The sequence below is a fragment of the Ovis canadensis genome, chromosome 2 (genome assembly GCF_042477335.2).
Source record: "Ovis canadensis isolate MfBH-ARS-UI-01 breed Bighorn chromosome 2, ARS-UI_OviCan_v2, whole genome shotgun sequence".
NCBI classification, from domain to species: domain Eukaryota; kingdom Metazoa; phylum Chordata; class Mammalia; order Artiodactyla; family Bovidae; genus Ovis; species Ovis canadensis.
In genome coordinates this window covers 191,660,016-191,675,000 of record NC_091246.1, presented here as the reverse complement: position 1 = coordinate 191,675,000, position 14,985 = coordinate 191,660,016, and the positions used below count along the sequence as shown (strand labels likewise).

Here is a 14,985-nt window from a genome sequence, read left to right as displayed (position 1 = left end):
TGCTTTCCGGGAGGTACACCGGTGGAGTACTCTCCTCTAGGGTGCCACTGGTACGAGCCTTGATGTACTGGACCACGTCATCGGGGAGCACGAGGTCGTCCTCTGGCAGTCCGAGGCTGACCTCTGGGCCAGTGCCATCTGCCCCCGCGGCCAAAGCTTCCATCACCACGTTCTCGCTGATGCTGGGCGGCCGGGGCGAGTAGCCGCTACGGGCCAGGCTGCCTTCAGCGCTCGCATGGCTTTGCAGGCGGAGGCCTCGGCCCTGGCTGCAGGGTGGCGGTAGCGTGCCTGGGGTCACGTCGAGGGCGCTGTGGAAGCGCTGCACCCGCGGGGCCACCAGGGCATCAGGCCGCCTCCCGGGATCGCTGGCCCGCCGCGCCCCGCCGCCTGGTGCCTCGTGGGGGAAAGCGGGCAACGGCCCCGTGGGCCCGTAGTGTGGCCCGTCGCTGCCCCGCCGCGGCCCGATCGGGCGCAGGCAGGCAGCGGGCAGCGCGCGCTCGGAAGCATCCAGCAGCGCCAGCCGGGTCCGCAGGCTCGTGCGCTCCAAGCCCGGCAGCGGGGTCGGGGGAGGTCCACCTGTGGCTGCTGCGTACTTGGCCCGCAGGCTGTACTGCTGGGCGGGTGTGAGCTGGAGAAGCCCCGGGCAGCCGCCGCACTGACTGGCCTCACTAGAGCGCCGCGATGCGTCGGTGGAGATAGGGTCGTAGGAATCAGCAGAGCTGGCAGGGTGCGCGCGGCCGGCGCCCAGCGGCGACGCCTCGCTGGAACGGCGACTAGAGAAGTAGGGGGAGATGCCGGAGGAGCGGCGGCTCACGGTGTAGGCGGAGCTGACTGTGCTGGTGGAGCTGTCCCGGCGCTCCTGCAGGTGGCTCAGCACCGTCACCTCGCCCGGGAGCAGCTCAGACAGCCGCGGGCTGGGCAGCAGCCCCGCGGGCCCGCCGCCCCCGCCGCCGCTGAAGTTTTCCAGCACGGAGCCTGTGGGAGAGGAGAGGGATCAGCGTTGGGAATGGGGGACAAAAGGCGATGCTTTCACTGCCTAGAGGGTGCTGAGCCTGCCGGGCCTAGAGCCCTGGAATAGGGTCTGGCACCCAGTCAATGATTTCTCAACGAAAGGAAGAAAGAGACAATTGGGAGCAAATGGTGGCACTTACTGCCAGGGCACAGGCACAAGTTAGGCGGCTTGATCCCAGTCTACTGCTGCCCCGCAAGCCCTGTGCTCTCATTCCGCCCCATTCTCAGTCTCCAGCTGAGGATGGCTTGTGTTGCTGGGGAACACTGGGTTACTGAAAAGAGCCCAGGAGGGCCCTGGACACAGCCTCCCTGCACCCTCTTCATCCATGGATGTGTTGCCAGCTGGGCTCCCCTGGGGCTGTGTTTACCCAGAAGGCTGTTTATAGAGAGTGTCCTGGGACCCAGGGGCATGGGAGGGCAGAGAGGCTGCAGAGTGGGCCGGGAGAAGACAGCTGCAACACTGGACCCCCGACAGCTGTGGCTCATCAACGGAGAGCTCTGGGCCTTGAGCGGCCTCTACATCCCTGATCTGTTCCTGGATGTGGGCCACTCTGGGAAGGGGTGACCTTGGGTGAGGCAGCTGTCACACCCCAGGCAATCATTGGAGGAGGCTGGGAATTGAAGGCCATCTGCTGGCAGTTCCTCCAACAGCTGGGGCAACAATCCTCCCTTCAAGGAAGAGCCTCTCAGTGTCACCCCTCTATAACCCAGTCCTACCACATGGGCCATCAGTCCCTGGGGGGCAGCCTAGAGGCTCAGCGCCCCAGGGTGTCTGTGCCCAGCACACTGCTCGGCAGAGTCGACACTCAGGAAATGCTCAGCGAGGACATCTTCCATCTCAAAGCCCGGTTAACACTTCCTGAGGCTGAGGACAGGGCTGCCTCCTCCAGCAAGTCCTCCCAGCTCTTCCCCAGCTGCTCTGCTTTCTCTCACTACCCTGAGCTCTGTCCTTGGTGCTACTTGGCTCATCCTGCATCTGGTGGCATGGCCTTTCACCACAGGGACTGGAATATCTCACTGTCCTGCCGAGGGTCTTTGCTATGGTATCTATGGCAGGTGCCTGATAGACAAGTGAATGGATCATGAGGAACAGGATGATGGGAGCTGAGTTAGCCTGTTTTGAGGAGTTATGGGGATGCAGCACGGTGTAGTTGGAAGAGCATGGGCTTTGAAGTCACTCATGCCTGGGCTAAGTCTCAGCTCTGTCACTAATCTAGGCAAAGCACTTTCACCTCTCTGAACCTCAATTTCCAAAATTATGCAATGGGCTCATAAGATCTATCTTCTCCAAAGCACATGGTGTTTGGTGGGTGTGAATCACACTGTGCTGCCCTGGGTTCCCTCCCACCCCACCAGCACATCTGGGGCCTCCACTTACCACTTCCCGGGAGGGGAGGCAGCTTGGAGGTCCGGGTGTGAGGAGCTGGCCCGGCCCATGAGCAGGAATCCTTCAGTGACTTGAGTTTTTCCTTCTTGAGCTGCTCGAACCGGTGCATAGCGGTCATGTGTTTGCGCAGCTGTAGGCCACCAGCAGAGGGGGCAGCCAGGGCGGAGGTGTCAGCCCCTGGCGGCGGGTCCTCCAGAGCTGTCAGGTCTGCCAGGCTCCCGGGCCCTGTCCCCGGCATCTCCACGCCGCTGTCATTGTTGGGGGCACTGCCCAGGGGAGAGGGCTCGCTGCTGCAGGAAGACTGGGCTCCGGGGCTGGACTGACACAGCTGCAGGGGGCATGATAAGAAGGCACAGACTCAGAGGGTGCGAGAAGCCATGGGCCCTGCCACCCAACACAGCACTCTTGCACACCTGAGGAGGTGGGGGCGGGGGGCGAGAAGGAAGCCGCTGCATGGAGGAGCTTTCAAAGCATTACTTCTCTGAACCTCGGCTTCCCCAACTATAAGCTGGACCTGAGCTGCCCCCTGGAGAGAGTCAATAGATAGATGGAGACAACCCAGCAAGTAGAAGGCACCAGGTAATCGTCAGGCACCCACCAACAGCCCCTCTCCCCACACACAGCCTCCCTGCTGTGCTCCTAAGCTCTTCTAGCCAGTGTCTGGGCTGGAGCTCTGCTTGAAGAGCTTTCAGTGCGTGAACACTTGGCAGCTGAGCCCCACAGAGGCTGCTGCAGCCATGTGAAATTAATACAAAAAGAGGAGACTTAAGCATCCTGCCAGCAGTGATGGGCTGCTCGAGGAAGCAAGGAAGAGTGAAGGCCTGCTGACCTGCTGCCTGCCCAAAAGGCTGGAGATGGGTTGTTAGAAAGGGTTTGACTGCAGAGGTTGTAGCTGCTGGATGCAGCCCTTGCCCTCGCCCTCCCCAAACCAGCACTCCCTCTGAGTCAAGGCAAAGTGGGATGAGAGTTCATGGCACACATGTACGGTGCAGAACTTCACAGAATGTGGGCAACCTTCACGGTGACCTGGGATCTGAGCCCAAATAAGGCTCACCTGGAATGAAGCATCTCTGGCTCACCCCTGGCCTGAAGGTCCCACATTCCAGGCCTTTCCAGGGAAGCTACAGTGCTCTTACTTGCCCATGGCACTGCCCCCACCTTCCTCACCTCAGGACTCAAGATCTTCTGGAGGTCTTTCCTTCCCTCCTCTGCAGCCTGGATTTGGACCTATACTCTGCCCTGATCTTCATGCAGGCTTGGATCCCACGGCTTCCTCCTGTGACTGCACACTTGCCCCCTGCTGCAGCTATAACCTGTTCCTACGGCCCCACGTGCAGCACCTGCTGTCGACCTAACCAAACCTGCCTTCCCAGGCCCTTGAGGAGCCTGGACAAGCACCCCAGCCGCCCTTACTCATGCCAGCCCTCCCCCAGCCCCACCCAGCTCCTCTGCTCACCTCAGTACCGTCTATCCTTAGGGGAGGTACAGTCATGAGAAAGAGGTGGAGACAAAGAACAGATGGTTAGAACAAAAGGGGTGCAGGCCAGAAGGGCAAGGACGCAGAGACAGGACAGAGGGTGGGGGGCAGCTGCGGCGCCTGGGGGCCGGTGGGAAAGGCAGCAACCGGAAACCACCGGCACCCCGCAGACTGGCCGAGTCGGGGCAGACATCCTGTTCCCCACGGTCGGCCCAGCAGAATGGGACCCACTGGGCTGACAGGTTCGGTGGGGGCCAGAGGTGGTGAAGGGAGGGATACTGAGCTGTAGAGAGGAGGGACTTCCTTCGGCTCCTGGAGACGGTGCCCCCCGGCAGATGGCATTGCTCTCCTGCCGCTGGGCGTGGCCTCCTGGGGGCGGGGCGTGGACGGGCCCCTGGCTGCCCAGTTGGCTTACCCCAGAGCGCTCTGTCTTGATGGCCTTGACGTGCAGGCCGTCCTCCACGGCCTGGCTAGTGCTGCTGGCCTCGGCATTGTCCTCGGAGCCCCGGCTGGGCTCGGCGCTGGCCTCGCTGTCCCCATTCTCCCGGAGCAGGGGGGCACGGAGGTGCACATCGTTGCGCTGCTTCTTGGTGACGTGAGCGTCTGGGCCGTGGACTGTCTTCACGTGCTTCCGGAGCGAGCTGGGGTCCGTGTACCGCTTGGTGCAGCCTGGAATCTTGCAAATGTAGGGTTTCTGGGAAGAGAAGAGGCGTCACGCGTGGGGCGGGAAGGCAGACTCCGCAGGGGAGCACGGCCGCACCCTTGTTGAGAGGGGCTGGACCCCTGGATGGAGCCCCGCCCACCGACCTCGCCTGCCACCTTTTCTTGCAGGTAAGCATGTGGTTAACGAGACCCTCAACCCCAACCCCCTGAACTGGAGACACGGATCAGAGCCTGTGGAGGGACGGGACACACAGTGCCTGGTGTGATCAGCACAGCGATCAGCATGTTGGGATTTTTAGTATCAGTGAGTGTATTACCTCCTTGTATGTCTGTGTAACAACACTGAACACCCTGCTCTCTCTCATGAGGAAAGACGGGTTCAGAGAGGCAAAGACACTGGCTCCAAGTCACCCAGAAGCAGGATGAAAACCTACGGTTTCTGATGCTTAGTCCTGAGCTCATACACACACACACACGCACGACATCCACATATAAATAGACTTCTGTCTACATGTATACACACAGACATGTACACACACGTATGCACACACATCCACCTAAACACACGCACTTGAACATGTATATAAACACACACATGTGTACACATACTTACAAATACATATGCATACCTCCTCCCCACATAATACATACAACCACATCCACACAGGCGCATACATACTTGCAAACACACATACCTTTCCAAGGCTATCTCTTGTCTTAGACACGCTGAGTTGATACCTTTGGGAATTCCTCTGACTTCTTATCAAAGCAAGTCTCTTTGGGGTCCAAAATGTCCCTAAACTTTTAGAGACATCCTTTCCTGAGTCTGCCTGAGTGCTGGTGGTTGGCCCTAGGAGGGACTGGGAGGCAGGCACAGCCCACACCACGGGCCCCCTCAGCTCTGCCCGGGGCTCTGGCCACCTGGGGAGACGGAGCCTCCTCTGTGCCCCACTGAGGGCAGGCTGACAGCCATGGCAGGCCAGGCAGCACCAGTAGCTGGAGTGGTCATCGGCTGCTGTCGGGCTGTGGGCACAGGGGGTGCGGCTGTGTGCTGAGCTCCAACAGCGGGGGTGGCAGGGAGTGACACCCGGCTGCCAAATGGCCTACAGGTGTCAAGAAGCCATGGGGTGAGGGTGAGCCGTGCCGGGGCCCCCAGGCGGGTACCTCATTGGAGTGGGTGCGGTTCTGGTGCTTGGCGCGGTCTGAGGCATTGGAGAAGGCTTTGTTGCAGCCCTCGTGCTCACACACATACGGCTTCTCCCCGGTGTGGGAGCGCAGGTGAGTCTTCAGGTTCTCCAGGCGGGAATAGGCCTTTGAGCAGCCCTCGAACTGGGAAGAGAAGGGTTCGGCCAGTGAGGGCAGACACAGTGAGTCCCAGATACAGCGCAGGGAGCCCAACCTGCGACTGGCCCACTGCTGCCTCCCCAGCCCTGTGGTTCACTCTGCCCTACAGGCGCAGCCAGGAGCGCAGATCTAAACATCTCCCTTCCCTCCTGATCATGTAAATGACGCATCTCGAAAACTTGGAAAAGACTGCAAAGTGCAGGGAGGAAAATGAAACCTTCTATGGCCCAGGACAGGCACTGCTGACCTCCAGGCAAGTCTCGTTCTGGGGCTCTGCAGGTCATCCTCTCACATTTTAAAAACCTGAACTGGAACATCTCGAGCATTCAGTCGCTTATTCTGCTTGTTAAAATCGACAGCACATTATGAGACACTTCCCATATGATTAAAAACTCGGTAGATATTCTCAACAGTTTCCTGATGCCCCTCCCTGATTAGAACTTTTTTATGCATTAAAATGTGCCAAGAGTAAAATCCAGTGTCCCCCACATTGTAGAGGGAGCAGGCCACCTTGACCCTGGCTCAGGCCATGTCTCTCTCCTTTTTAGTCCTTGACCCCACTAAGTTCTCCTGCGTGAGGGACCTTGCACACACCATCCTCCCTGGCTGGAAGCTTTTTCCTGTCTGCACCCACCCTGGCCTTGGCCCAGTCCACTCCCTCTCAGTCTTTGGGGTCATCTCCTCCTAGAGCAATTCTTTGATTTTCTTAATTATAATAACACCCTTTTTTCTTTATACTCCCTAATGCAGTTTATAATTATCTTAATCATTTTGTTATCTGGCCTTCCCACAGGGATACAAGCTCCCTGAGAGCAGATACTTTCTGGGTCCTATTCATTTCTGTGTTCCTAGGAATCAGTGCCTGGCGAAGAGAAACACTTTTGGCACTCAAGAAACATTTTAGGAAAGGAAGAGGGAGCCAGAGAGAGGGGCAGGAAGGGAGGGAGGGAAGGATCATTGCAAGGGTTACCCATTCCAAAGATACTGCAATTGCATCCAGTGTAGCTGTGAAAATTGCCCCCAGAATGACACATAACCCCCAGCAGGAACTGTTTCATTCTTCACATCCTCCCCTTTATTCCTGACCAGTTTGACTCAGCACACTTGGCTCCAATGCCTTCTGTTTCTGCAGCTCACAGCTCATATCAGAGGGCTATGGTTTGCTACCACTCAGGATCTTAAGAACATAACTTCTGCAGAGGACTCAGAAAAGCAAAAATAATCTTGCAAAAGGAGGACAAATTTGGAAGACTGACACTTCTCAACTTCAAAACTTACAACAAAACTATGGTAATCAAGCAACTGTATAGCACAGGGAACTATATCTGATCTCCTAAGATAAATCATAATGGAAAAGAATATAGAAAAGAATATATACATATATGTGTGTGTATAACTGAGTCACTTTGCTATACAGCAGAAATTCACATAACACTGTAAATCAACCATTCTTCAATTAAAAAAGACCATGTGTGGTACTGGCATAAGGACAGATGTAGCCATCAATGGAAGAAAACTGATAATTTAGAAAGAAACTCACACATGTAGGGTCAATTGGGTTTCAACAAGGATCCAAGACCTTTGATGGGGAAAGAGCAGTCTCTTCAACAAATGGAGTGGGACAACTGTGTAACAACACACGAAAGAATGAAGCTGGATCCTTACCTCACACCATATACAAGTTAAATGAATATGGATTAAAGACCTAAATGGAAGAGCTACACTACTAAAAATATATATGTGTATATATTTATATGTTCATATAAATAAAACTACATACCTATAAGCCATAAAACTCCCAGTAGAAAACAGGGATAAATCTTTGTGACCCTGCATCTGGCAGTAGTTTCTTAGATATGATACCAAAAGCACAAGCAATATCAATAAAACAAACTCTCTGAACATCAAAAACTATTATCCTTCAAAGGAAACTATGAAGAAAATAAAAAGAAAACCTATAGAATAGGAGAAAATACTTGTAAATCATATATCCGATTGCTGCTGCTGCTAAGTCGCTTCAGTCGTGTCCGACTCTGTGCAACCCCATAGACGGCAGCCCATCAGGCTCCCCAGTCCCTGGGATTCTCCAGGCAAGAACACTGGAGTGGGTTGCCATTTCCTTCTCCAATGCGGGAAAGTGAAAAGTGAAAGTGAAGTCGCTCAGTCGAGTCCAACTCTTCACGACCCCATGGACTGCAGCCCACCAGGCTCCTCCGTCCATGGGATTTTCCAGGCAAGAGTACTGAAGTGGGGTGCCATTGCCTTCTCCGATATTTCCGATTAGAGTCTAGGAAAACTACTACAATTCAACAACAAAAAGACAAATAGTTTAAATACAGACAAAATTTTAAAATAGAGTCTTCTCCAAAGAAGATACACAAATGGCCTGCTCCTTTGAAAGGGAGAAATTCCTGTGTGTTAAATAAAGTTCTCACCAGATAGTCACAAACCCTGTTGACTCCATAAGGGAGACTGCCCAAAAGGTCTTATAATTGTGTTCACGTTTTTTTTTTTAAAGTCCGCCAAAGTGACTTTTAAGCCGTCATCACTCCATCTGTGACTCTCCAGTGAAACTCTTCTCTGTGCAGACAGCAGCCTGCAGGGAGCTACCGAGCCAGCCCTCTGCTCAGGGCCACCCAGCCGAGTGGGGCATAGCTTTGGGGCTTCTGGTCACACAGACACAACCACAGAGACACCAGCACACCTCCACCGCAGGTACCCAGATGCACACACTCCTCAGGGAGAGTAAGCAAACGAATGGGGCAGCAGACAGAACAAGGGGCCCCTAGGACCCCAGACAGGATGTCCTGCTGAAAAGTCTGGTCCCATTGTCCCAAAGCTGTGCCACCGGGTCTTTCCGTGGTCAGCCATGTCCGACATGACCCACACAACCTGGCCAATGGGCCAGCCCATGGCCACTCACCGTGCACTTGTGGGGCTTCTCGCCTGTGTGCCTGCGCATGTGCACCACAAGCATGTACTGTGCCTTGAAGGGCTTCTGCTCGCGCGTGCAGGCCTGCCAGCGGCATACGAACTCCTTCTTCTCCCCGTGGATGTGCTCGTTGTTGATGTGCTGCCAGGAGCAAGCCCACAGAGAGGGATGAGCCCAGCCGCCCACCCCTTCAGACCACACCTGGTCTGTGCAGACCACCCACCACACGGACCAGCATCCACACGCCGGCCACGCCTCCTCCTGAGTTATCTCAGCTGCTTTTTCTAATTAGTCGTTAAAATGACCATCCATGACGGTCAGAGCCACCCCCGCTCATCCCAGTCTGGGCTGGGCTCTAGTCTATGGAAAACTTGTGGTTATGATGAAGCTTCCAGGCTGCAAACAGTAGGCATTTGTTAGCTGCATTGAGGCAGACCTGCTCACAGTGGGTACATGAGCAGCCTCTCCCAAGATTGCCCCTATGGCTCCAGAAAGTTTTAAATAACAATTTTTCTTTAAGGCCCCATAGCTTGTGGGGTCTCAGGTCCCTGATCAGGGATTGAACCCAGGATACTGGCAGTGAAACTGCCAAGTCCTAACCACTGGACTGTCAGGGAATTCGCTAACCTTTTTATTATAGCAGAAACATAAACGAATCCTCTTCTCTCTTTTTGATAGTGACCCATGAGATGTTAGCTTTGTCTTCTTTTCACAAAAGCCCAGACTGTTAAAGTGGCTTGCCTAGGACACAGCTAGAGTCTGACTGTGACAGCATGAACTGGGTACTGTGCAGGGCTGCCCCAGGGAAAAAATGCCCAGAAAGCAAGGCGGGGCAGCCCAAGACATCCAGCTGATTCTGCAGTGGCAGGGTGGGGGTTGGCGGGTGAGGGGGGTGGCCCTGCCCCTCAGGGCAGCTGGGACCATTTTGGGCAAGGCAGGGAAGTACACGGCCAGTCAGCCTTCCCTGAACAAGTAGGCCTCAGACCTACCCCATCCAGCACCGCCCTGGGAGCATCACCTGTGTCCCCTCCTTGGCAGTTTCTCCGATGATGGGGAGCAATGGGCCATGGAGGTTTTCTGATACAGGCAACAGAACCAGCTGCTCTCAGTAGACATTTGGTTTCCAGTTATTTGCTTTGATGATTTAACTGAAGGCTGCCGTCCTCATGGGAGCAGGGCTGTTACTACTTCTGAGCTTGGGACATGTGGCTACTTGGGTAGGGCCTCAGGACCTTTATGGCCTTGATCTTTCAGGCTGCCTATTTAACTGGGGATAGTAACTGGCATTTGCCACTCACACAGTAGAATGACAAAGAATACTGGTCCTCTAGGGAGGCTCTTGAGGCCCCATCTGTGTCCTACCTGTAGCCTGGGTCCCTGAGGAGCTAGGAGGGGGGCACGGTGCCCCTTCCATCCCCATCCTCTTTGTTCTCTTGGTCCCCATTGCCACTCCCAGCTTCCACTTCCTCCCCCCACCTCTGGACATGCACTGGCCTAGGTCTCAGCCATTTTTCACTTGTGGCTGTTGAACCCCTGAAAGGTGGCTGGTCCCAACCAGGGAGGGCTGGAAGTGTAAGCCACATACCTGTTTTACAGACTGAGAATGAAAAAAAAGGATGTGAAATAGCTCAAAAATTTTGTTTTATATTGATTTCATACAGAAAGGATAATATTTTAGATATATTGAGTTAAACTATAGGATTCCAATGGATTTTACCTGTCTCCTTTCCCTCTTTTTAAATGTGCTCCTAGCTAATGTAAGATTACATGTGTGCCTGGCATTGGGGCTAGCAGTGTCTTTCTCTTGGACAGCACTGCTGTAGATCTTTGCAACCTACAAGGCTGCCCAGAGCTGAGCATCTGGATACCAGCAGCCTCTCTCCTTGTGAGACAGAAAACCGCTGGGCCCTTCTGCCCCAGGTGACAGGCCAGACTGTTATGCATACAAATGCCGACACCGAGATAAGCAAAATCTACAGCGCTTTGAACTTCCAGGGAAATCTTACCATATTAGCCTCACTTTCCATTCTGAAAGCTTTTCAAATGATCAAAATGCTTCCTGACAATGCCTTTCATTTTTTTCTTATTGGTTTACTTAGCAACAAATTGTTAATAATTGACTAGGGGCTCTAGCTTATGTGCGTGCCTGGGCCATCCATCTTCTCAGGGAGCACAGAGAGAGATGGAGCTGAGCAGAGCAGGCTGCCCCCTCTCATGGGAGCCTGTTTCTTCCAGGGCCAGACGCAGGTGGTTACCTACAGCCCCAGCGACAGCCCTGGGCCCAGGTAGGAGCCTGCAGCTGGAGCCCTGCTTCCCACATCTGGACTGTCTGCCTTTCCATGAGGAATCCCCTCCCTGCTCTTTGGAGAAGGCGATGGCACCCCACTCCAGTACTCTTGCCTGGAGAGTCCCATGGACAGAGGAGCCTGGTAGGTGCAGTCCATGGGGTCTCGAAGAGTAGAACACGACTGAGTGACTTCACTTTCACTTTTCACTTTCATGCATTGGAGAAGAAAATGGCGGCCCACTCCAGTGTTCTTGCCTGGAGAATCCCAGGGACAGGGGAGCCTGGTGGGCTGCCGTCTATGGGGTCGCACAGAGTCGGACATGACTGAAGCGACTTAGCAGCAGCAGCAGTCCTTGCTAGAGCATATTTTACATCCTCCCCTCTACTCCTCTGGGCTTCCCTGGTGGCTCAGATGGTAAAGAATCTGCCTGCAATGCGGGAGACCTGGGTTCGATCCCTGGGTTGGGAAGATCCCTCTGAGAATGGAATGGCTACCCACTCCAGTACTCTGACCTGGAGAATTCCATGGACTGTATAGTCCACTGGGTCGCACAGAGTCGGATGTGACTGAGCAACTTTCACTTTCACTCCACCCCTCTGCTTGGGCCCTCTCCCCACCTCAGATCTTCTCCTTCTCCTCTCCATCTTATCGGCTTAAAGCTCACAGCTCCCATGGCCCGGACTCCACCTCAAGACTTGTTTAACCCAAAGAGGTGGCACAGGTTGAAAAGTTACCTTTGAGTCCCTGAGGAATTAGATAAGACCCTGCTTTAAAGGTTCAACATCAGCAGCAATGGGTTTGCTAAGAAACTCCAGTCCCCTGGGTAAGAATTTGGGGAGAAAAACCCCAAGGCAAAAGAACCCTACAGTCTTTGAGTGCAAGCTCATGACAAAAGTAAGCAGGGGGAGTGGGTAGTGTCTTAAATGTTGATTTTACAGACCTGGGGAGGAGGTAACTCATGTGGGATAGCCTGTAGGTGTGACTACTGTGTGTGTGTGTGTGTGTGTGCGCGTGTGTGTGTGTGTGTGTGTGTTTGTGTACGTATGTGTGTTGGTATGTATCTACCCAGCCGTTGAGCTGCCAGCTTGGTGTAGGTTCATCTTTGTAGACACTCACTCACTAAAAAGTGTGTGTGTTGGGACTGGGGGCGACTTATTCTTGACTTAAAGTTCTTTTCTAGATGCAGAGGAGGAGAACACTCGGCTGGTGTGGGGAACAGGGAGGAAGAACTAGGAGAGAATTGCTCTGTTTGGAGGGCTGCTCTCTGCGAAGTGTTTATGCTGATGTCACAGTCAGCCTTCAGCCCTCTGCACGGTGGGCTCCACCTTTATTTACAGGAGGGAAAACCTGAGGCTCCCAGAGGTGCAGCCACTTGTTCAGAACTGCTTGGCTCGCTGTGGTGGGGTCAGGTAGGAAGCCAGGCACCTCCTGCCTTAAGCCCCTGTTCCTTCCTTTTGTACTGCACAAGTTAGCCCGCAGTGGCCGCTGCTGTAGGGAGTTTAGAGGCAGACCCTGAAGAGCACACCCAGTACTCATGATCTTCTCTGGTCTCCCGATCTGTCAGTAACTAGGCATTTTTAAGCAGCTCACTCCTCATATGCGTGTATACATTCAGCTGCACCCATGTACACTGAGTATCTGTGCATGGTCTCCAAGAGGAAATGACCAATTCCTTCCTCCATGGGAGAAACTTCTTTCAGATTTCAATGTTAGGTTTGTTATATCTTGTGGGCACTGGCTGACTTAACTAATCTTCTTTCCCTCTTTGCACTGACTGCCAGGAAGCTTAAAGAAAAAACAGAGAGATGTGTATGTGACCTCTAGCTCAGAATACTTGGTTTTTAATACTAACTTTATTCTGGGCTTTATTTTACTGCTCCTTTTCCTTCTAATTTTCTCCTTATTTTTCTTCCTCTCTTGTACGACATACGTACTTATAAGCCCCACTTTAGAAATAAGTAAGGCTTTGGTAAGTAATCATGCCTCCCACTTGCCCAGGAGGTGGTGCAGGCACCTCTGGGAGTCCCTTCTCTCTAGCAGAGGACCTGGAAGCTCCATGTGGCCGGGTGTGGTGCTCAGGGGCTTACGTGCACCAGCTGCTCCTGGGTGTCGTACTCCTTGGTGCAGTCCTCCCAGTGGCAGTTGGTCTCATAGATGACCACCTCAGCCTCCTGCTTACAATCGTCTCTCTCCAGGTCCTCCTTGAGGTCAGCCAGCTGCTCCTGGGGGAGTGGGGCAGAGCATACCCACGTGAGCCTTGTGCAGCCATCTGGTCCCAGGGAAAGGTCACTGTCAGCCCCGTGAAGGCTGTGCCAAGGACCCATGGGCTGGTCTAGGTGGAGGCACACCTGCGCTCACATACACATCACACGCATGCACCCACAAGCACGCACATATGCTGGCTTGTCATCACCCAGGTGTCCCATCACATCCTGGGTCCAGTGGACATGGCTATGAGAACAGGAGACAGGAGGGCAGTGACTTTTGCTTATTGGATGTGGTCTCCTCCGGGGAGAGCTGGGGTGGGCCCCACAGGCTGGGATGGGGCATTTGTATTCACAGCCTGTATATGAACAGGGTCAGCTCTTGTTTGGAGGCAAAAGGAAACTCCACACACATTGGCCTGGCCTTATCCTTGTACTGTCCCCTCCTCCAGGGTCATACATGGCACCCAGAGTACTCTCCCAGCATCGGCTTCCCTGCAACAGGCCTAAAATGTGGGTGTTTGTATGCTGCTACCACAGCCAGGCACCCTAACGTTCAAGTGGAGGCTGACCGTTCCCTCCAGAACACATTTGTGGTTACCTAGGTCTGGGTTCATGTTTCTGGCCACGCTGGAGCCCACACGTGCCCATTTCAGGGGGAAGGAAAGGCCCCTAAGGTGCGCCTTCCACTGATTACAGGCGTCAAAGCTCCTTTCAAAGAGGACAAAGCCTTTTCCTCCAGAAGCAGCAACGAACTGAGAGTAAACCCCACAGGGCCGCCGCCATCCCAGCTGATGCTAACAGAACTCATGGGGGCGGGCAGCCTCAAAGCAGGGAGCCCGGGACAATCTGAGTGGTTCCAGGAGAGGGCCTGGGGAGAGGCACAGATGGCCAGGTTGGGAGGCAGGCCTGGCGAGGACCCCCAGAGCGGGCCGAGGCCTCCGCAGGACCCCTTGGCCCACAGGGCAGGCTCAGGGCAAAGCCAGGCAAAGGGGCAGGTGTTAGGGGGCCTGTTTCACTTGCAAACTATTTCCAAAATGGCAGGAATGTTCTGTCTTTCAAAAGAGCCTCCAGGGAAAGCATTCATAGCTCAGGCTGAGTTGGGGGACAGATACCTTCTCCCCACAGCCAGGCACCCCAGCCCCCACAGGCTCTAGAGACTCAATGAATTGGAGGCTGCAGCCCCCATCTCAGCCTCCCTCCAGAAGCTGAGTGCATTTCTTGGGGCAGAAACCAGCCCTGTGACCCGTCCATGGCTGTTGCAGACTCGCACCCAGGACCGGCTTTCCAAAATGCTGCACAGGCTCCTCCAAGAGGCGGGTTCTAGTTGTCATTTCCCAGAGCACCTTACAACCAATGTTTGCATTCTGGAAAATGATGACATGTTGTTCAGTAAGTCCTCAGGCAGCAGCACTTAGCCCACCTTAAAAGGAGGGGCAGGAATATTCTGTCCCGAATGTCTAGCAATGGGTGGGGCCTCTGAATGCCTCGGCACTTCCAGAAAAACTGGAGATAACCTTATTACTCCTCAAGATGCCTGATCTGCTTATTTCAGAAAAGGCTGAAAAAGCTGCCAGGTGGACCTGAGCGGAGGAGGACGGAGAAGAAGGGGGGCAGGTCTCCAGATTCAGCGGGGTGGCATCCTAGCCCAGGAGTCTGAGGGCTGAAGCCCATGAGGG

General features: G+C 54.3%; 1 protein-coding gene across 2 annotated transcripts in view; it reads right to left on the bottom strand.

The window, feature by feature from the left end:
* The window catches only part of GLI2 (GLI family zinc finger 2), a 261,304-nt gene that overhangs the window by 3,265 nt on the left and 243,054 nt on the right, over window positions 1-14,985 (bottom strand). For both annotated transcript variants that reach the window (XM_069574446.1, XM_069574447.1), the window contains 6 exons: window positions 13,190-13,324; window positions 8,806-8,955; window positions 5,703-5,867; window positions 4,291-4,569; window positions 2,390-2,726; window positions 1-975 (listed from right to left, as the gene is read on the bottom strand). The exon at window positions 1-975 is cut by the window's left edge and continues 3,265 nt beyond it. In XM_069574446.1, the coding sequence (XP_069430547.1) occupies window positions 1-975; window positions 2,390-2,726; window positions 4,291-4,569; window positions 5,703-5,867; window positions 8,806-8,955; window positions 13,190-13,324 (2,041 nt within the window). The remainder of the gene's footprint in view (window positions 976-2,389; window positions 2,727-4,290; window positions 4,570-5,702; window positions 5,868-8,805; window positions 8,956-13,189; window positions 13,325-14,985) is intronic.